The following is a 21,748-nucleotide window of genomic DNA, read 5'->3' on the forward strand; positions in this document are numbered from 1 at the left end:
AAGTATACTATGGACACCGACCTTTCCGTACAACTTTGTTCTAGCTACATCCAATTAAACGTCTCCCAGAAATTATAGACAGACGCTTCATTCATAAGAGCTCCTATGACGTCGTCGCTGATCACCATGGACTCGGCTGGGTCATCTAGAGGGGCATCCTGCGGGACAGGATACGCTGTCTCTGGCTTGGACGGCTGGACCATATAGTCAGGGAAGACCTGGCGTATGGCACCGAGAAAGATGCCTCGAAAGATGGATGCAGATGGATAAGTATGCTGCATCTGCTCTAGAATCATCATACACAGTTCCAGCTTGTTGAGGCCCAGCCGCCGAATAATACCATCGGACGACTTGCAGTTAAGGAGATGTACCTGCATAGCGGGTACGAGCAATGGAGGTCTACATGAAAATTAGTGGCGAGGTTTATCACCAGGAAAGAGAGGCAAGGGACGTACGTCATTGGACCCCCGAAGTCTAGCAGCTGTTCACGAGCCAGGTTATCAACAATAGAATTCGTTTGTAGGGCAGCGGCGTCCAGTTTGTTTCGTATTTGGCTTTGCCACGCCTGTTGCTGAGCCGCCGGTAGGCCTTCTGGCGCCTTGGTGATAAAAGGGCGGTAAAATGTAATGAGTAAAGCTCTGTCATGGTTAGAATTTTATTCGAGAATGCAGATCTGAACAATACGAACTGGTAGTGTAACTGCAGATGATACATATAGAAGGCTGCTAGACGACTTCGGTCAGTGCCAGGGCTGTCTGGGAATTGAACTAGTAGGATTTCTGCCTCGGTTGCTTCTACCTGCTGAAGCGATGGGTAAGGCCCAAAAGGCCGGTAGCTTAGGCTGAGGACGTCACCGAGGAGTTTACTCAAATGAATCATCGTCACCCAGCAGTCTGCCAAATGCGGCAAATCGGTTGGGATGTAAGCATTGGCCACTGCTTCAGGTAGCCCGGTCACGTCGCTCAGCATATCGACAGAAGATGGCAATACTGTGTCGCAGTCACGTATGTCGATTCTGAGGGGTCTCCCCATTGTAAGACTCAGCCAACGATCCCGAAAGAAGCAGCTCCACCAAAGACGACGCCACAGACACTGCTGTCTTTCAGGTATTGAGGAATTCAACCAAGCTGAAGATGGGCAGCGATGCAAACCCATGATCTGGCAGAGACTAATTGCTGTGCCAGTCCAATACCACGGTTTCATATGCAAATCTACTTCCGAGTGGTAGAACCCCAAGAGAAGAGCCGATTGCAATAGAACAGTATTGTCAGTTTCACCACTGTTATGATGCATACACTGGAGGTCAACCAGCCAGTTAGAAAACTCGATAAATCTGATGGACTCAACTGAGGTACAACCCGCTGAATACGTACCTTGGCACGAGAGTACATATCATGTTTCATTGCCTTTCTCGAGGAGTAGCCTTCCTGTTTCCACGTCTCAGTGGAAATATACTATAATCAATGTTAGCAGATGAGGTTATCGAGCAAGGGAAGCTTGGCATACATTTGCTGCAACAAAGAACATGCTCCACAGCAAGAGGAGGCTACATTGACTGCTTTCGCCACTCGGATAAGAGCTGAGTACTGCGGTCACATCGACGACCGGTAGGATAGGATGCACATGGTGGAAATAGGCGCGGAGAAGCTCGTTACATGTATCACTCCGAGGCAGGTTAAAAACGCCTTTATACTGAAGGTATTCGCGGTCCTCAGCAGATAGGGGAATCGATCTCTTGGGCTGAAGCAAAATATGCCGCTGGACAGGTTGCTGTGGTGGCGAGCATAAGTCCAATACACTCCCGAAGCCCGGAGACTCGCCTAGCCAAGATTCAGTTATATTAACATTTGGGGTATCCTCGGACCTTGGAGAACAAACCAGTATAAAATGGCGCCTGGCCCGCCCTCCTATTTCTCCCTAGGGCTGCAGTTGCAATTTCTGCCCCAGTGCGTTCCTCATCAAGGCTTCTGTTGTCTTCTGGCGAAGTATTGATATCAGTAGCACCTCCCACTGATCTGGGACGTTCTGCTCGAGGGGTAATCGGTGCAATGAACGCATCTGCTGGAGCGGAAGGCCGGGGCGGCAACGACCTTCGAGACTCCTCTGCAATCCGAGGGCCGTTCTCCGGGCCATTTTGCCGTATAGGAGGTACAAATTGACGGATCCGAGGTCTATTCACGCTCAGTTCATTGGACTTACGTACAGAGTTGTGGCTTTGAGGGCTTACGTTGTTTGCGTCTTTCCTTGTGGGATAATACACTCAGTACCGTCTTGCGTACAACCAATACATGGTACACCGGTAACTGTATAGCTGCAGCGGACTTTACGCTGGCGGCAATGCTGGCATGCGACTGCTGATCGATGGCGACGTGCCGACATGACGGATCGGTTATCTTTTGCGATAAAGTAGTATGAACGGTTGCCGAGAGTCTGGGGAAGAGCTTCTATTTCGAGCGGAGTACCTCGGAATCCTTCGCATGGAACATCCCGGGCGGCATTTGCCCTCTTGCCGATTGGTGGAGGTGAGGTTCTGCCCCACACCTCATTCAACTACTACTACCAAGCCCTAAGTTTGTATACACATCGCAATGCTTTGGGGTACTAAATTTATCAATTCGCAGGGATGACAGATATTCGCATTACTGAAACCGTAGCAGACATATAGTCCTTCATTTTATCACGAAAGGGGCAATCTATGGGAGTTTTCGCTGCCTAATCAAACTACCTCTCTTCATGAACACCAGAAACACAACACAAGAGACAAGGAACAAAATGTATCCAAACCAAAGTCAATCCCTAATCGGATGCACCGTCTTCAATGGCTCTGCAGATTATCGTTCCGGTTGAAAGCCCTCCGACAGTTCACCACAGGGCATTCGTACGAGCGCGGTGAAACATGAATTTTGAATATATGACGCTTCAAATCTTCCTTCCGTCCGAAGACACCAGTATATCTGCATCCAGCCCATTCACAGCGATATTTGCTAGAGTGCTCGCGTCCAGTGCTAGAGCATATAGTGTTAGATGAGAGGTCGAACTAATAGAAGCTGACAATCACTTACTTGCGTTCAATCATTTTATGTCCCCTACGGAGATTTCTATTACGGGCAGACGTGCCATCGCCATTTATCGTTGGAGATTTTTGAATTCGTTTTTGTAGATCTAGAACATCTGTCCTACAGCTGGTATGGACCCCCGGGTTGGAAATTGCCTGTGTGTCATTGCACCCCGGAACGTTGGTAGGGTGACGCGATGTGGTCAACAGGATTGGGTTAACATTGGTCATTGCGAGCTCCGGGCTAGGTCGACTGCATGATGCTCTGTCGGGGTTGGGGAAGTGATTGTATGCGATAAGATCTGCTGGTCTCGGGCTTTGTTCTGGATTCTCGTATCCGACTGACACAAGGGGTATAGTAACCTGCTGATATTCCAGGTCCTGGTTGATAAAATCACCTTCTGGGTGAAAGAGACTACAATCACTTAAGCTATGCTTCTCAGAGGACCACATCATCAGGATACCTGAGAAGGCACTTCAACGATACTAGAAGGGCGCATGCAGGAACCAAAGTATAGAAGACCTCGGGAGCGAACGAACACTGCCATCTTTTGAAGGTTAATTAGGCCATATTTATAGGGTTATTGCCGTTCAATCCCTTAGCCTTGAGCCTCGAACAAACACAAATCACATTCGATGATTCATCGTCTCGTGCAGATGAAGCACGAGGCTAGAATTTTCGAAGTGCTTCGAGGCCAGCTTTTGGAGAGGCTAATGCAGGCCATCCAGGGCAGCCAATGACAGTGACAGGCTAAAGGTCTTCTTCTAGTCTAGTGCCTGGCACTGAGACATCTCATCACTCAATATCCTACATGAAGGCAAGTTTGAGATATGTCATCACACCATCTCGCAGTCAATCACGCTGATAATGCACATGTTGATATAGATAGTTGCACGAGCTTTGGATCTCAGGATCGTCCTTATTCTACCGCAGCTAGTTTGCTCTGAGTATCTCCTATCTATGGGCTCATGGTTCGATAGTCGACTCTTTCACTTCGCACGATACATACAACATGAGCGAAATTCTAATCTATGACCCTGTATTTGAGATCCCAATCATCTCCACGACCCGCATAGTAGATGCAAAATCTGCTACAGCCCACGTAGTAAAGATACCTTGGCCCATAGGCGCCATAGAAGCCACATCTGAAGACGAGAAATTACTCTCAAGCCTACGATAGCCTAAATCGATGTCAGCCTCGCTGATCACTACAGATCACACATAGCCACTATGCAAGTGATATCACGTACTGGAGAGGGAAACCTACACAAAGCACAGTCGTCTAGTCCCAGAAAGAGGTTCGGCTAGCTTATCTGGGCAGAGTCAGTGTAATCCAGATGCTTTCCGTCTCAGAAACTTGCCTCATCACTATATGATTTATTAGAATATTATATTCTTTCTTCAGCCCCGCAGCCTTTCTGACCCCAAGATGCCACATATTTCCACCCATGTACATTTATGTTTGCTAGTAGGCAATCCTCCTCGCCTCGCCCTCTCCAACTTTCTTCTTTCTAACAAACATGTGAAGGCTGTTGCCTTTCATGCTTGCATGATCTCATATTGCGAACCCATCCGAGAGGCTTGTTTGATTTCAGTTGGAATGGAAACAGGTTTAATATAATCCATAACCAAAATTCCAGTTCAAAGTCAATCTCAATTATGATCCGGCATACCATGTACTCCACAGCCCCAGAACATGCAGATAATGAACCAAGCCATATATCAAATGTTGCAGCTGAAGACAATATAGTAATTTAGATATTCCTCCAAAGACAGGGAGGCCTTCACTTAACACGCGGGACAAATTACGAAAGAAAGTGCACAGGATGCAGGGACATTTGAGGGCAGCTCCCGGAATCGAGGACTGTGATTCACAGACGTGGACGAGTAGGAAAGGAAGCCGGCCATCTTGTGGCACTTCCAGGTCCTTGAATGTATCACAGCAATGGCCTAAGCTTATCACGAGCCTGGTGTCACAATCACTCACTCCAGAAACGTTGCAATGACTTGGTTCCACGGCCGGGCAATAGCCTTGTCCAGCCTTAGGGATTTACTTACAGCAGTTCTGGTTTGTCTCTTGACTTTAGGGAATACAGTGAGACATGCTGCGACAAAGAGTAGTACCAAGTGCGCAGTGCTTTGCCATCTCGAGCGCCAGTTGATATCCAGCATCCCATAGCATGCACTACCAAGGCTACAGGGCAAGGGGGGAGGGGTATGGCATAGTGAAAAGCACAAACTATCTTTCGTAGGTTCTTAAAGCACTATTTCGTGTTGTATGCAGGCTATAAGTGTCAACTCGGTGGTTACTTCTTTGAGTGAGGTTTTCGTTGTTGTAGAAGGGACATGGCTTCGACGTTTCACAAGGCAAAACGGATACCACCTCCGTTCGTTCATCTCGCATTCTCTCTAACTAGCCAAGATAATGTATATCGATCCAAATCATATGTACTGTCACATACGAAGTATTATACCATTGGTAACCTAAATTCGAATGATCGAAATAGTCAGCTGTTTACAGAAACCGGATGCATGATGTGTGTAAGCCCTAATTTACATCAGATACAGATGTTATGTTTACACTGTTGATGACTATATCAGTTGGAATCCATTTTCTACCGATCTATTTCGCTCATTCTTAAACACCACGGGATCCCTTTGAATGCCTTGTACACCAGATCCACTTTATATACATGATTGTTCGATATGTTATATTCATCTTCTATACACAGTAAACTCAAGGATCAAGAAGGCCACATACATCACTAGAAACACAGCGCCTACCGCACGGTTTGCGCTGACAAAGACCGCCAGAAAGAGCATCACGGATGATACCCAGGTAGAAAAGACTTCGAAGAGCAGGACGCGGTCACTGTTGTCCGTTGGGAGTTCTGCAAGACCAATAACACCGGCGCACAGAGTCAGAAGGAAAATATTGCTTCCTGCAGTGCTGGCTACCACAATGCCACTGTGTCCACGAGAGCCGCTGATAATGGCAATCATCTTTTCCGGTAACGTCGTAGCGAATGACACCACTGTGAGACCAACAAGGGTCCCCGAGAGGTGGAAACAGTCTGCAATTGCCGACGCACTGCGTGACAACAGATAACCAGAGATGGTGAGCGCTAACAGGCCTATCACGAGTTGGGAGATATGATAGAAAAGTGAACGTGGAGCGCGCTTCCTGGAGGTAGGGGCCTCTTCATTTGTGAGAAGAGGGGATGTTTCCGACTCATCCTGCACTATGTTGCCTTGCGGCCTGGGTGAGAGATAAGGATGCTCATCGTCGCTGGTGTCATTGTCGCTGTCGCTGTCGCTGTCGCTGTCAGAAGCTTCTGGTGGTTCCATAACTCCTTTATGAATTGCATAGCAAGTACATATCATATATACGAGAAAGGTCGCCACTAGTACACCACCGGTGACTTTGTTCAACAGGTTGAAGTAAACGAGAATGGAGAAAGCGGTTGTGATTGAGAAAAGTAACGCTGTATATACCTTGGCACTGGGATCAAAAACGAGCGGCCCAGGATGGAGTAAAAGGCCCAGGGAAAAGGCACCCAGGACATTCGAAATGGAGGAGCCCATCACATTTCCTAGTGCGAGCGGCGACTGCTTTTGCAGGACAGCCGCAATGACTACGGCAAGCTGTGGTCCATCCAGTGTTAGGGTACTAAGAATAGAAGCATATCACACCGTATGCATATCTGCACATACCTCCTCATATTCAGCACCCGCAGTCAGTACAGCAATAAGGGTCTGGGAAACTCCCAGACGCTGGCCAACAATAACGGTGTGGTCAATGAATTTATCAGCGCCGTAGTCTAACATGAATACACCGGCAGCAAACACCGCGGTATTGAAGAGTAGTTTATCCCAGTCCATGGCGCGTGTAGGCTAGTCCCGTCGTCTCTTGTCGCTGTTGAGGGACTACGCGTTGGTTTCGAGATTCGCCTGGTTGAATTCCGTAGAAGGAAAGGATCTGATGTACGGTGTACCTTAAACTTGTAACTAGTGAAGGAAAAAGCTTCTGAGTCAGCATCGCGAGTTGTGGTAGTGAGTTGGTGATCCAATGCACTGAGGAAAGCTGCACATACTTTTATTCATTCCTCCACAAATTGCATTTAATAGCTTCGCGGATTCCGTTGCCGTTCTGACACCTCATTTTCCTTCATTTCGCGAGGATCTCTCATATTAAGATAGTTTCGGTATGCCGACCCGTGCCAAACTTGGTCTACGCCGACTTCCCAAGAAAGCAACATTTAGAAGCATAGAGACCAGGTCTTATACTTCGTCAGATCGGTTCTCATTGAAATAAACTACATTTTTGACCTAACCTCTACATCTAAAGACTCTAACAAAGTCAATGTAAAATCCGGGAGGGTAACAGGACCTAGGTATTTCGGGTTCGGATATCAGATTCTGGTGACCCCGAATAAGTAGCGCTGGTCATGTTCCTCGATGGGCTTCTGCAATAGCATCCTATTCGTATTTTAGTCTTCATATAATCCCATAACACTTGGAACAATCACACGCAGATTAGATCCATTGTGAAGGCTGTTTGTAGTCGATATTGGTGAAGACTTGGTCTACCGAACAAACGATATACTAGGACAATTTCTGAAGTTTCTCTCTCAATAGCTTCCCCAGCATCGCACAGTCCTCTTCACCCAGATCGGCAAGTTTGGTGGCCTTCTCTGCCCACCGCTGGCATTCGCCGCTTTCAGAAAGTAAATAGAGATCCACCGCTCGATTAAATGCCACCGTCGCCATCCACTGAATCTCATCACTTGGATAGCGCAAGGTTGTGCCGCAAAGGTCACAAGCTGAAGCTAAAGCCAGATCAAGGGCCGACTCAGCGAGACAGTATTCTGACGCGTCCAAGGACAGTTGAAAGAAGGTATGGATGTAGCGGGGAAGAAAGGCCCGGGCTGTTGCAGCCTCTAGGTACGGGGACGTGGTGGTGCGGAGGACAAGTACTATTTTCTTAAGAGGTTATATTCCGTTAGCCCATGTATCATAGCTGATAGAGTTTCCAGTGCTGCCTGATGAATAAATACCTCAACAACCTTGACGATATATGTTACCGAAGCTCCGCAACGGAGGACATAATCAAGAAATATCGAACCGAGTTCACCGTCGATTATGCTCTTCGACTCCTCAATAATGGAAGACACATAGTCCCATTGGTTAAAGAATAAAGCGCATTCTAGGTCAATTGACAAGATCCTTCGATATTTTTGGAGCCATTCATTGTTTTGGTCGGCCGTATTCTCGGGTTGTGGTCGGTTTTGAATATAGGTTCGGTAGTGCTGGGCAAATTTGTGGGCATCTTCATAGCGTTGTTTCTACTTTCTATTAGACTTTAAAAGACAATTACTTGGTAAAGTGGAAATAGGGCTAAACAAGCCTTCAAACTGGGCTCCGTCTCCTTGCGAGCCTCTGCGATGGCTCTAAAAGCCTTGATGATATCGCAGTGCAGATAGTGTTGCCAAAGATTGGACTGCTTCTCGCAGGTTGTGGCCTTCCTCTGCAAGTCTGTGAACTGGGAACCCAATGTCAGTATTTCACAAAGAGCATAACTGAAGAGCAGTAACACACCTGTATCGAGAGGTCCAGTAGTTGTACCACTAGCCTGGAATCGCACAAGCGTGCCTGAACAGCGATGCTGTAGCTCCTTTGCGAAAGCCACTCCAGTTCAATGGCCGAAAACACGGTATTTTGTCCACTTTTGTGTGCTATTTACCGGGTTTAAATACTTAGCATTAAGTACTGTGGATCTATAGTTCATGACGTACCTGCTTCGAGCACACGTATGACCTGAGCGAGAAGCCCATCATCCTCTTTCACCTTTCCCGTTTTCCCTAATTGTGCTGAGACCAGACAGCCTGCAGCTATGAAAAGGCTGGCAATATACTTTCCTTCCAGGAAGCTGTCATCTAAATTATCTATTACATGCTGGAGACATTCAGCTGCCAATAGTGTTTGCCCGGATCGAAGGGATTCTGCTGCACATGGCAAGAGGTATGTTCTACCAGTTGCGCCCAGCTGACAGAGCGAATCGAGATAAGAGTGCCCTTAGCCATAGTTAGACACGGTATGTACGGAGAATATCCGCTTCCTACCTTGGCTGAAGTCTCTGTCACTTAACGCCGCTTTGTATATCAAGTATAGCGCTGAAGGACATTTCCTATACTCATTTGGCATATTACCAAACAGCTTGTACGCTGCGCACACATTTGAATTATTCGATGCAAAAGCTATGTATCTTCTACTTCCGGTTAGACTGCCATGAGTCACATTAATCATATCTTACCTAAGAAACATCTCTCTATTTTTCGATGAAATTTGAAACATCGATTCTTCTAGTACGAAGGAGCACCAGTGTTCTGCAACGCGAGGATTGCCTTCAGATGAGACAACATCGACATATTTCCATATGAGCTATAACTCGTGTCAGTTACTTGGACTCCATAGCACATAGGGTCGTTACAATCAGACAAGCATTTGTTGCGTCCTCGCTCAAGAGACCTCGACCACATTTGGCCATCCTTTTCATCGTATCACACAGAATACTGCTATTGTTCTGCGTATGGAGACGACTATTTGTCAGCGTCCAGACCAAGAGAATGAAGATTCGCTCAGTCCACTCTTGCTGATCGGAATTAGCAAGCTTTGCGACCAAAATCTGCTGCAATCCTTGCACATAGAAACTGGTCCTGCTCTCTATCAGCTTATAAAGTCATAGGTTAGCGTTTACTCACTGATGGTCTCGAACTTTCTGGAGAAAGAACAATGCTCTGTGTGTTTGTTAGATGATTTCATGCCATAAGCCACGGGGTGTCACATACGTGTTCAACTCTGCCTTGTTGGGATTCAGTATATCAAGCATATCTCGTAGTACTTGAGGCTTGTCATAAACATTGAAACATATATTTATATTCTGTGCTCACTTACTTTGAAGATACTCATTGCCATCCGAGTGCCCCTCCCTGCTTAGAATTTCAAGCTGAAGCGCCTTGACGGCAAACGCGTGGCGATATTTCTATAAGCACGGTCAGAACCCAAGATCAGATAACTGTCAATTCCTTACCTTTTCAACGAGGTTGAGGGCTTTCGCGAGACGCTCCTTAGCGAGTGAACTCTCGAGGTGAAGGTTTGCTCGAACTACACTATGTTAACTCTTACATGGGGTATCAACCTAGCTGGGCCTTACTAGATGCGTGTAAAATGGGCAGTGCGTCATTCCCAACATCCTGCGCCATATTACCGTTGTAAAGTTCCCAAGCTGATAGGGCCCTTTCTAACCATTTCGCTGCATTATCATAGTGGCTCTCAACGAGAGCAAAATTTCCTATCTTGTAACATAACTCAAGAACGCGTCTCTGGTCATATGAAGTAGCTACTGCCGGTATCTTCGAAAATAAATGGTCTGCGATATCAGACCTCCCTTGTAGCCAAGCCTTATCTCAGCAGGTCAGCGCTGAATATAGTCGCCCAAGGCTTGCATACTTACCAAATGGACTCGAACTATATAATACCCCACCGTAGCTGATACTAGTTGTACCTTATCCGAGCTATCTGTCGATCTCTCGAGTCTATCCAAGCGTACAGCTACTATCTCGACGATCTTTTGGCTTAGTTCGATAATCCCATGTTCTGGCCCCATTGATCAACATGTTGCTGAAAGACAGAAATACAACAGGGGAGTACCTGTGCAACTTTGGACAGTTTTCAATGCTGCTTCCAACACTCTCTGGCTTCCTACACCCTTTCATAAGAATGTACCCTCCAGAAGTAGCAACGCTTCATGTATCAATTTACCTGAGCCGTGACTTGGCGCAGCACAATCAAGCATGAATAACGCAAAGGCGCTCACTATAACGAGTCAGATGATGTCGCTAAATGTAGATAAATCTCCCATGCCTTTACAATGGGTAATGCTTCCAATAATAGATATCATCTGGGCAGATATATTCCACAACCTTGCTCCAATGGCGGCGAGTTGGCGACGGATAGCAATTGGGGGAGACGTGAGTAGAGGGAGGCGGCCAAGATGTTCATCGAGTGAGTAGAATGCATCGCTCATTGAGATCGCACCCTCATTAGTACTGTTCTGTATGTGTTGGAGTATTGTCTCGGCAAACTCTTTGCAATCGGTCAGAAGGAGCAATCAATGAAAGAAGCGCTCCCAAGGCCGCTCACCTAATATCGTTTCGGCTTTGGCTTCGGAACTGCTTGACGTTGTTGCCATGTCCTCGATTTTGGCTGTCTAGTTCTTGTAGTAGATGATCTTGCGCATGTAGATGTCAACGAAGATAGTTTATAGAACGAAGAATGGTTATTTCCGCCCGGAAGCTAGTACTAAAAAGTGTTCTGTGACTCTGACCTGCCGGCTTCTATTACACCCTACAATTTCAGAAGGCCTTCCTTCCCGGAAGGCCAGCCACATGATGAGACCAATTCATATTCCATCCCGATTATTCAGGTATCAAATTCAGGCAAACCCCAACCCATTGTTGCTCCCGTTATGAGTGTTCAACTAGGGAGAAAGAGTGAAGTATGGTACAATTTTAACGAAATGTACGAGATAAGTATAACATTTCACGTTCAGGTGGACGTATGTGCCGAGGATGTCCATTCCCAATCAATAAAAAACCCAAACAGCCGAACGCCGATAGCAAACTGAGACAAGGAAACGAAGCATGTATTCATTTGCTCTTTCGTTGAGATGGGAGGAAATTCCCAACAATGAGAGATGGACTAAGTTGCAAGTCAGATAGGGAAACTATAGCGGCATAAGATGCACTTACATATTGTGCGGGTCTCTCCGTATTGTGAATGAAAAGCAGCAGGGAATCCCATCGCCGGGAGCGTTAGGGTCGGGACTTTTCAATGTGCAGCTTGTGAGCATTGCCTTTTGTGTATTATCAAAAGCAATTGCTCCAAATTTCTCCCAGTAGCTCACAAGCTGATCTTCCACAATAATTTCATGAATGGCTAGCTTGCCCTAGAGCACGAGGACGTGTCAGCTTATTCCTTCAAGAAGACCAATACCACCATCACTGCACTTACGTCTCTTAGACTTTCGATTGGGACTCCGATCAATTCTGCCATCTCCTTGTTGCCTCGAAAGATCTCTCCCGTACGTCTCCAGCAGCAAGCGGGAATCGCCATACTAGCGAAAACACGATCGTATTCCATCAAGCTCCGTTCAAACCACATCTCCACAAGAATGAGTTCGATATCCGTCAGACTCTGCATTCTCTCCCGAAACTTGGGCCTGAATTTATCGAGTTGTCGGAGAATCTTCTGGCGTGAGGCTTGCTGTAGATTCTTTTCCATATATTGGTTTAACCTGGCGTAGCCCTTTACGTAGTTAAATGGTCTGAGAAGGCCAGCGTCGTATTTAGCCTTGAGAAGTTTGTTCATTCGCTCTTCCGGTGGGTCAGACCCGGAGGGATCTGCTGCCGTCATGTAATACGTTTCGCGCGCTTTATCGTTTACCGCTCCACTGGTCGGACCTTGGATTGAATCGCCCTGAGATGGTTGGTTCTGAGTCAAAGGCGGCGGTTGTGATTGCTGGAGTAACGCCGCGTTAGGTCCCCCACTGAGTGTTGCCATCGAACTGATCAACGTCGGGTCAGAATAAATCCCTTGCAGATCATCATTCTGGAACATAGATCCGTCATCCAAGAGACTGTTACTCAGGAAGTCACCAAGAAGGTTATATTCGTTTGTGACCTCCGGGGCATTGAACATGTACGAAGGATGAAAAGTATGCATATCCTGAAATTGGCTTTGGCCACCAAGCCAGTCATTGTAACCGAGAACTTGATGAGGTGGAAGTCAGCAGCAACCTTGAGGGAAACATTTACCTACTGGAAGACTCACGTGGCTGGGAAGTTGCGCCGGGGCCTTGGCCTGAAGAAGAGGAGAGGCTGCCGTGCTGCACAGACGACGATGGAAGCCCATTGGGGAGGATTTGCTGACCGGCAGCATCCGGGACGTCGACATTGCTAGTCATACCTTGAAGGACGTTGGAAAAGTCATTGTTCTGCACACTTTCGTCATCCGCTGCAGAATGTTCGTGTTCACTCCGAGCTCGCTTTGAAGGCTCTCTAGGTTCGTCATGGCACAGATGGCCAATATTGCGCTTTATGCATCGTGTACACGGCCGCTCCTTTATTTTCCAAAGGGAAAGAAAAGAAAACAAGTGTCAGCAGTTACTCTCGTGGAAGGCAACCGTAATGGGTTTCACAAGGATGAGCTGTGATGGTAAAGTTCAGGAAAAGTCGTACCGAATCGCAAGTCATATGCTGTACCACGTGAAGAATTGCCCTTTCGTCAGCAGATGAATTTCGAGGGGTTATTGTTTTCGTTTTTTTTTTTACTCCTTGCTCTGATTTTGCAATGGGGGAAGCAGATGGGACGTCCGGACAGACGACGAGTATTGCTGAAAGGGGCGTCAAGAGAAAAGGCTTACCGATCGCCGACAGTAGACGCATGCTAAAAGAGTGGCAACAGGATTAGCGTCGTGGACTTCATGCCCGCGGGAACGGCAAGGGCAGTGTGAGAGGATCCGCTGCTATTATCCTTGTACAAATGCATGGCGAGGTTGTTTGCTTACCATGATTAACCTTGCGACGCTTCTTGGGGCTGGCGTGAGTCCCCGCAGCAGCGTTTTCACCTTTGGACGCTGGAGAATTTCGCGAGTTGTCTTTGGCGCTCAAGTCCTTTTTGGCTGCGTCTCCCTCGGCCATATTGTTCTTGAGATTTCCTAAGGTACCATTGCCGGGTTGTTCGGGTCTCGTGCCCGTTTGCGCAGCGTTTTTCTCGGTCATTGATCACTGGGCGCAAAAGCGGTTGCGCAGAGTCACGGCTGTTTCGTTGTCGCTATCGGTTGGGGGACACAGATAAGAGTCCGGTGGGAACTTGCAGACCTCAACTAACGCTCATAAACAGAGAAGGCTCAAATGCATTGTAGAAAAGTAATCCTTGAGTGTCTGTCGCGGCGCCAAAGTATGTATGTATGGTATGATGATACGAACGACGGATTGCGATCGACTCACAAGGTTTCCCCGCTGGTGTGCGGGACTTCCAACCGGGCTGTATCTTTTCCCGAGCTCCTCCGCATTTCAGGTGCGGGAATCACCCCAAGATGTCCCGACGTATTCTCTTGACGCCAATAAATCTCCTCAACCTCCCCAACTCGCCCTCGGAACCCCAAAACTTGATATCTGACCAACCCAGCAGCTCTGCATGACCATATGCAACACATTTGTACCTCGGCTAGAATATTTTATATCCTTGGATCCTAGGTTGAATGGAATTACATGCCAATTGTGCTCTTACTATTCCAGAATCGGAGCGTCCTCCTATACTCCAAGATTTATCATTCTACCGTCACCGGAAACGAACATAGAAGATCTAATATAAACATATGCTCAGGCCCTCCACATCGGGAGTTACTCCAGACTAATAGTACGAGTCTATCCTTCGGCGCACGGCCACTTCGTCATAGTACGCCAAATTGACTCCAACGATCTAGACGAGACCCAGTTCCTGGGCTAATCTCCCTATAAGATTAAGGGGCTTTCCAACCTTCATCGAATCATGCATTCGGCGTGAATATGAGCCCGAGTCGTATGATGGCTGGTTCTTAAGCGCACTGTTGGTGGCGTTCTTATAGCATGCTCACATAGCAAGGCCGAAGAGAAAATAGACCCATCACATGCGTAGTTCTGAAATGATTCTTCAGGAATCAGCCAATTATTCAAGGGTCTATTCCCTGAGTCAAGCCGTCGCAGTCATGCATCTGCAATACGGACAAGAAGGTTCGGCTGAATGCTAGGCTAGCTTGCCTCGGCCTCAGCTGTAGCTGAGGTAATACGGCATCAAGTTTGATGAAATCCCAATGCAGGCGAAAGTTGAAATGGTTCAATCTTCAGGTCGGCAAGTCAGGCTCAAAGCTGTCTGAGACCGTGTAATCGCCTCACTTAAGCCTGTCAGAGGGGCTGTATTACCCTGCATGGATTTGAGATGCCCATTCAGCTGCTTTAACAAGCCCGCGACCTCAGGGTCGGTTTCGAGCTGAAGAAAGCACGTTAGTGGCAGCCCGGCAGTGAAAGGAGATTAGTTAATTACCTCATCAAACGTAGTTTGCAAATCACTTTCACTAGAGAGCACGAACTGAGTATCATCCTGACTCTGTTGGCCAGGAACGCTGAGCTGCCGAAGCACGGGATGTTCCTTTTAAAAGTCAGTAACGAGTTCTGCGGCTTCAGAGCAACACATCTTACATTTTTCAGTTGCCTCTTCCGTTCTGCTTCCGCCCGCTTAGCATTCTTCTCCATTTCCTGCAATTGTTTCGTTTCCTTCGCAAGTAATGCCTCTTCCTTTTCGATCTCGGCTTTCAAGAGATCAGTGCTGTCTATGACGGTAGCCAGGCTCGCCTCCAAGGAACACTGTCAATTATCAGTATTAGTTTGCGCAAGCAGTCGAGGACGCTTCGTACGTGTTCTTTAAGTGCAGCCTCATATTCGAAAACCGAATCCTTCGTTACGGGTGGAAATGGCATTCTAGGTAGGCGCTTTCCGAGGCTTGAGAGTAAATTTTGCAAGTTAGATCATTTTTTCCTTCAGGAACAGAACGAATAAATTATGAAACAGAGGAAGATTCAAGATACATACTTCTTCACTACGGCCTGAACAGCGGCTTGCGCTTCAATGCGCTTGCGCTCATTCTGCTGACGCACTATGACTGGGCGCTCGAGGGCTCGAAACATATCGCGAATCTTGTCTTGCATTGGCTCTGGGAGCGTGGACCATTTAGATTTGATCGTTCGTTCAGAGACCCGACGAACTTGGGGCTTCAGATAAGCAAATCGCTTCCTGCGCGTGTTGTCTTGGTCATGCCCCTCGCCGGAGCTCTTTCGTTTCGGAGGCATTGCGACTTCGTTGATCAAGGAGCTCGAAACCCTTGAATGGGGCTCAAATTGAGTGATGGCAAGGTAAAGGTGCAAATGTATTGTGCGTGGTGATGTAGATCGATGTCAACATCAACGCGATTGTTGATCTTGTTGCAGCGTCACATGTCAGAGAAACAGAACGACGCTAAACTCGTTTAAGCGCGCCGTTGGAGCACTGCTCCCGCTGACGGCTGCAGGTATGTATGGAACTATCATGACGCATCCTCCGATACATGGTGCTCGGGCGATTTTCCCTTGTATCTTGTATTTCTCGTATGTTTCTTTTAATTGTCTTGCTTGGCATAAGGACTTAGAAAGCTTTTCCATTCATGAAAGCCTTTACATACAAATACATGTTTGATACCCGTGCCCAAATGCAAGGGCATGCATTCTCTGTAACTGAATATATATCGGCTTCCTATTATGCATACAAGACACAAAACATAAAGCTCGGCTCTCAGGCCTGAGCGATCAAGGGTATTATAAGGCATGGCGCACATCGTAGCAAGAACAAGACAGGCTTTGAAAGAACAGGAGGGAAAGAGAACACAAAGATATCTGAGGGATAGATCATGATCGCCGAGAAGAAACGCCCCGTGAATCAAACTTCCACAATGTACACCACCTAACTCGCTAATTGCTTCAGCTCAGAGAACTTGGTGAAACTGCCTGTGTCCAAAAAAGTGTTCAACAAGGTAGACAGAAAAGAAAGATAGGCCATGGTTGCATAACCAGCATACGCGTTATCGAGGCATAACTAAGCCATTCATGGCCTTCATGTCGGCTAGCTGCGCCTTTAGAATCTCATTCCCACGTAGTATCTCCTCTAGCCAGTCTGCAGCTTGCGTGAGCATGGCACTTTTGCTGAAGCCTCCACCCTTCAGCCCAGGTACAAGCGTGCACAAGTCATCGAATCCCTGCCTGATCAAGTTCCTGCGCTTTTGCTCAGACAGAATGTGATTGCTCCGTTTTTGTTCCTCCGTGAGATTCTCTCTTGCGGGTTTGGTACCTTGCTGAACTTTAGATTTTCGAATGGTCTCAGTTGACATCCGCCGATTCTTGCCATAGCTCGTACTCTTGGATCTTCTTGACCTTGGTTTCGAGTCATCCTCGGAGTTCTCATCCTCTTCTTCCTTGATCACGGTCCTTTGCCGTTTCTTAGGCTGCGACAAATCTTCCATGCTATCCCTGTATTCCCTGCGTAAATCACCGAGTGGCCCGGTCGCATCCGGTCCTGTCCAATGAGCACTGTGGTGGCCGGTGAGACGTTCCGGACTTGGTGCACGAGTATTGGCAGCACTGCTTTGAGGTTCGAGAGACTCAAGATGGCGAAGCAACTCATGCGTCTGTTCTTCGACGTTTGGCTGATCAGGCGGTGCCACATATCCTTGGTCCATAAAGCTGACATCAGACCCCCAATGAAGGGGCCGTACTTTGGCAGTGGCTTGTTGCTCTGGTGATATTGGATCTCGTACATCGAAGAGCATTTCCGACGTGTGATAGGCCATCGGTGCACGAGCACCAGTGAACGTATTCGATTGTTTGGATGACACTGGTTGGGGCTGTTGGGGTTTTACGCGGCCATTCATACGGGAATTGTTGTAGTCCATCTCCGAGAAAGAGGAGAATGGGTGATGTGCAAAAGGCGAGACGAGCCCAGTCCCATTCATGCCGTTTTGATAGAGCATGGAAGCAGCCGCAAAGATATCCGAACTCGAATGGTTAGGTAAAATGTCCATCCCGGATTTATCTAGGCCGCGGTGAGGAAGTGAAGGTTGTGAGAGAGAGGTTGTGGAGCCTTCGAATGTCGGAGGTAGTTCATCTGACCACTCAAAGTTTGTTGGCCCAAGTGACTTATTCTGCTGGCCCTGTAGCCAGAAGTCGTTCGTGAAATGGTTGGAATTCATGGTCGTGAAAAAATTATCAAGCATATTAGACTCATTATCATCAAGAAGAGCTGGCCCGGGGGGAGGTGCAGGTGCCGGTTCGTAAGGAGTATCCATCGGCGATAGAAAGGAATCTGCACAATAAATAAGATTAGAGAGAGGCCTTCATGTGTCAAAATTCGGTTATACATACAGCCAAATGGCCCCGGTTGAGGACTATCCCGTCCACTGCGAGCCTGGGGAGCGTTCATATTCATTTTTATGGGAAAGAGGCAGAAAGGGAAAAGAGCGACAGTGTGGGTTGTGGAGGGGTAGTGATTTTCGCTTGTGTCGCTACTCTATTGTTGAGAGCGACGTCGAGAGAGCAAGGTGAGCATGCCTTGATCGGCCAATGGTCTGGACTCGTACCCTCAAAATCCGGGGTCATATAATAGTATAGATAAGTGGAGTCCACGGGGTCCTTTTGTCCTTGACGTACGACCAGGAGCCCTGGTTTTGGAAAAACCGAACCGCAGATATATATGAGTTGAGGGTGTAGATATTAATCGAACACAATACAAAGAAGCAGCATTAGACGACGACAAGGTTGGCCTGGTAGGAAAAAGGCCCCCGCATTGATATCATATGTGAAAGAGGGAGAAAGAGTTCGTTAGTAGTCTGGGGATATGCGATGGTGGAGAGAGCAGTAGCATTGGAATGGAAACCGTCGGTCTTTTCGACTCGATCACATGCAAAAAATCTCGCGCTCCATCAGAAAGAAAAGGTCGCGTGACGTAAAAACCATACCAAAAATACCCCACTGTCGTCCGTCAGAGTGGTTAGACTTTCCGTAATACCGGGGTATTGTGACGCTCGGTCCTATTTCCCAATCCCGCTAGAAGAGGGTCTCAAATCCATGTCCTGCATGAATTGTCTGTTTGTCTGCGACTCTGTCGTCTCTCTTTCCCTCTTCTACCTTTCCTCCTGGTCCATAACGCAGGTCAATATAACACCTTGCAGACCCCTCCCCCTCAGTTCCCCTTTATCTTCGCATTCTTCGTCGGAAGAAACTTTGTATATACTAATTCTTATTCTTTTGGGGGGAGGAGTTGTATTGTTCATCCGTTCGAACTCCTCTCTTCCTCGTTCCGTTTTTTTCGGCCCACCAAGTGTACTCCGTACGGCCCGGAGGCCCACGGGGTTTATCCCGCGGAACGACTCACGTACCACTCAATTTTGCGGCTGACAGATGGAGGATCGGCCACCAAGGGCTTAGTCTTACCCCTGAACCAGCCTTAACAAGTCGTGCTTTGGAGGTCACTCAAGGACCGAGGTTCAAGATTACGTTGCATGGCTCCACGCTAGGTCACACCAACGCTGCCAATAGACCGGTATCAGGTAGGAATTATTCGAACTGCTGCCACAGCAGGTGTTTGTGCTAGTTTTCCCACTTTGTATTTCCGTAATCTCGTCCAATTTACATGGTCTCCGTCGATTATTGTTGCCTCAAAGAGATTTGGATCGACCCAATCTCCGTAAGGAGGAGGTACACCTCGTTGGAAAGGTGTGTCTCGCTGTCTATGTTTTACGTACAAACATCAGCTATACATAACTAGGAGAAATCCCTGACGCCTCCAGATAGCTTAGGGTTATATTGATCGGTGTGATAAACCTCTTCTACCGAGAAGTGGCCATGGAAATTTGCCATTGAATGGAGCTCTGAAGACCATGGATTCTATAGGCTCCACAGGCAGAGGCCGAAATAAAATCCAACTGCTAAAACCGTAAGTCTTACCTTGACTATGATGCAGTTTAGGAGTCGCATGCGATCTAGAACGCTGGTCCACGTTACATTTTCTGGGGTGCTGCTGAGATTGCTGACTGGACTGCTGCTTGTGTATCGTCACAGCATTCTGCGTGCATATGTCATTGGTTATTTGTCCTCCACCACTCCGAGGGTTATAGCATCTTTACGGCAAATTTGGAGGAATGACTTGGACTATCAACAGAAGCGCAGAGTGGTAGGTTGTTCCATTGGTAGATGCTTACATTCTTTGAAGTGTTCCTTGATCATTCCACATTTGTCCTTCCTTGACCCATCTATAACTTTTGCGCCTTGTGATCTACTTGCCAACTACACGATCCGATAGAAGCTCTAGACTAATATTTGGATAACAGCTAGTTCGTGCTTTGACGAGTGCGATACGATTGGATAGCTTCCCCACATTCTGTGCTTCCCTCGTTGGGGGCTCAACGGTGTTTCCCCTAGTGATTTTCCGGCTGGCTGAGCTCTTAAGCCAAAAAGTTGGCTTCAAGTGGAGTCGATTACAATCTGCCAGGTTTCTGCGTTTAGCTCGACTTATCTGCGCTTTTGTTTCCGCTTGGCTGAGCTTTGAACTACTGAATCGAAAGCCCATTAGGCTGCAAGGAGTTGAAGGAACGCTTGCTGACAATGGAAACGACGAAGCTGCTGGGAAGCAGCAAGGGTACCAGAACACAATACACAATAGACCTCCGTTTGCGGGCAGGACTATGGATCTGACGCTTTTTAGCTTTACTAGAGCAGTGGATCTAGTAGCCTGCATCATATGGGCCCGATGGCGACAGTGGCAGAGCGCTCGGGGTCGCTGGAGTCGGGCAGAATCCCTGGCGCCAAAGCTTGCGGATTCGGGCGTGTTTGCCGCTAGTGCAGCAATCGTGATGTGGGCATGGTTTTACCTACCGGAAAGGTTGCCAAAGTCTTACGGAAAGTGGATTGGAGAGGTAGCCAAGGTGGATTCCCGGCTGATTGAAGCACTTCGCCGAGTCAGGAGAGGGGTCTTCGTGTATGGGAAAGACACGGGGCAAGCACCTCTACTCCAGTCGATGTGCAAGGACTACGGCTGGCCTATCGAATGGGGAGATCCCGCCAAAACAATTCCTATTCCCTGCGAAATGGTACACATGAGCTGTGCCCTAGCTGTGAGAAACATGCCGTATCTCGATTTGTGCGAACGTTTGGGTTTGCCTGTGCAACTTATATACCTTTACAAATTCTCTTCCGGCTCAGGAGATTGAAGTCGGTATTGTCACTCCGCCGGGCTGTATCAGACGCCTTGCGCTCATCTGCATTCCTTGCTTCGTTCGTGAGTATCTTTTACTATTCCGTTTGCCTCGCAAGAACCAGAATCGGGCCCAAGGTATTCCCACAAGATGTAGTAACCCCCATGATGTGGGATTCCGGGCTTTGCGTTGGGGCTGGATGTTTGATGTGCGGCTGGAGTATACTTGTAGAAAGCCCATCGAAACGGCAGGAGTTAGCATTGTTTGTGGCACCTAGAGCTGCTGCGACCGTGCTCCCAAGATTCTACGACAAGCAGGTATGGTTCACGCACTCCTTTTTCTTGCTTGTCTACACATTCCCCAATTCCCGTGTGACACCTCGTCTTGTGTTGCAATGCTATAATTGCGATCTTATTCCCCGTCGTACCTTGTGTAATCCCAGAACTTTATCAATGCTAATCGGTCTTTAGTACCAATATCGAGAGCGCATTACCTTCGCTGTCAGCGCTGCCCTTCTTCTTACTTGTCTTCAAGAGCGACCTGGCTTGGTAAGAGGCGTTTTTGGGAGGATTGCAACGAGCGTCCTGAAATAATGAATGATAGAGTCTACCACGACAATCCGTCATGCCAAGGATCTTCTTCGACACCTAGGACGGCATTGGAGGGGCTTTTGTTTTTTCCCCTCCTGTTGTATTATTAGAAGAATATAGAGCTTTCTTGTACCCCTTGAATTAATTTTGTGGTACTGTACTTCGTACTATAGTATTGAAACTTCATATCATAGTTGATGTGGTATGTCATGATAAGCTTGAAGCGAT

General features: G+C 47.5%; 7 protein-coding genes across 7 annotated transcripts; 1 reads left to right on the top strand and 6 right to left on the bottom strand.

Annotated features, from left to right (window-relative positions):
• Window positions 1–44: 44 nt before the first annotated feature.
• Window positions 45–2,379, bottom strand: ANOM_006846 (Zn(II)2Cys6 transcription factor; the record flags this gene model as incomplete). The annotated part of the gene is made up of 7 exons (XM_015552102.1): window positions 45–399; window positions 456–638; window positions 689–1,296; window positions 1,374–1,454; window positions 1,507–1,820; window positions 1,879–2,171; window positions 2,228–2,379. The coding sequence occupies 7 exons, from the start codon at window positions 2,377–2,379 to the stop codon at window positions 45–47; spliced, it is 1,986 nt and encodes a 661-aa protein (XP_015405294.1).
• A 3,392-nt stretch (window positions 2,380–5,771) lies between these two features.
• On the bottom strand, window positions 5,772–6,938 carry ANOM_006847 (sodium:calcium antiporter; the record flags this gene model as incomplete). The annotated part of the gene is made up of 2 exons (XM_015552103.1): window positions 5,772–6,701; window positions 6,771–6,938. The coding sequence occupies 2 exons, from the start codon at window positions 6,936–6,938 to the stop codon at window positions 5,772–5,774; spliced, it is 1,098 nt and encodes a 365-aa protein (XP_015405293.1).
• Window positions 6,939–7,661: 723 nt separating this feature from the next.
• On the bottom strand, window positions 7,662–10,722 carry ANOM_006848 (SPO22/ZIP4 family meiosis protein; the record flags this gene model as incomplete). Its single annotated transcript, XM_015552104.1, has 11 exons — window positions 7,662–8,039; window positions 8,114–8,365; window positions 8,434–8,598; window positions 8,655–8,791; window positions 8,852–8,985; window positions 9,518–9,772; window positions 9,818–9,853; window positions 10,007–10,098; window positions 10,147–10,220; window positions 10,270–10,516; window positions 10,570–10,722. 11 exons carry the CDS (start codon window positions 10,720–10,722, stop codon window positions 7,662–7,664), a joined length of 1,923 nt encoding a protein of 640 aa, XP_015405299.1.
• A 1,042-nt stretch (window positions 10,723–11,764) lies between these two features.
• On the bottom strand, window positions 11,765–13,897 carry acuM (gluconeogenesis transcription factor RDS2; the record flags this gene model as incomplete). Its single annotated transcript, XM_015552105.1, has 5 exons — window positions 11,765–11,816; window positions 11,867–12,063; window positions 12,129–12,886; window positions 12,948–13,172; window positions 13,684–13,897. The coding sequence occupies 5 exons, from the start codon at window positions 13,895–13,897 to the stop codon at window positions 11,765–11,767; spliced, it is 1,446 nt and encodes a 481-aa protein (XP_015405298.1).
• Window positions 13,898–14,993: 1,096 nt separating this feature from the next.
• On the bottom strand, window positions 14,994–16,060 carry ANOM_006850 (uncharacterized protein; the record flags this gene model as incomplete). Its single annotated transcript, XM_015552106.1, has 5 exons — window positions 14,994–15,146; window positions 15,201–15,305; window positions 15,356–15,520; window positions 15,571–15,655; window positions 15,746–16,060. Coding segments are annotated over 5 exons (783 nt in total), but the record flags the coding sequence as incomplete, so codon positions are not given.
• A 706-nt stretch (window positions 16,061–16,766) lies between these two features.
• On the bottom strand, window positions 16,767–18,166 carry ANOM_006851 (basic helix-loop-helix domain-containing protein; the record flags this gene model as incomplete). The annotated part of the gene is made up of 2 exons (XM_015552107.1): window positions 16,767–18,043; window positions 18,103–18,166. 2 exons carry the CDS (start codon window positions 18,164–18,166, stop codon window positions 16,767–16,769), a joined length of 1,341 nt encoding a protein of 446 aa, XP_015405303.1.
• Window positions 18,167–19,690: 1,524 nt separating this feature from the next.
• Window positions 19,691–21,523, top strand: ANOM_006852 (uncharacterized protein; the record flags this gene model as incomplete). The annotated part of the gene is made up of 3 exons (XM_015552108.1): window positions 19,691–19,913; window positions 20,071–20,825; window positions 21,401–21,523. The coding sequence occupies 3 exons, from the start codon at window positions 19,691–19,693 to the stop codon at window positions 21,521–21,523; spliced, it is 1,101 nt and encodes a 366-aa protein (XP_015405300.1).
• Window positions 21,524–21,748: the final 225 nt, after the last annotated feature.

Source organism: Aspergillus nomiae (genome assembly GCF_001204775.2).
Source record: "Aspergillus nomiae NRRL 13137 chromosome Unknown contig00211, whole genome shotgun sequence".
Taxonomy (NCBI): domain Eukaryota; kingdom Fungi; phylum Ascomycota; class Eurotiomycetes; order Eurotiales; family Aspergillaceae; genus Aspergillus; species Aspergillus nomiae.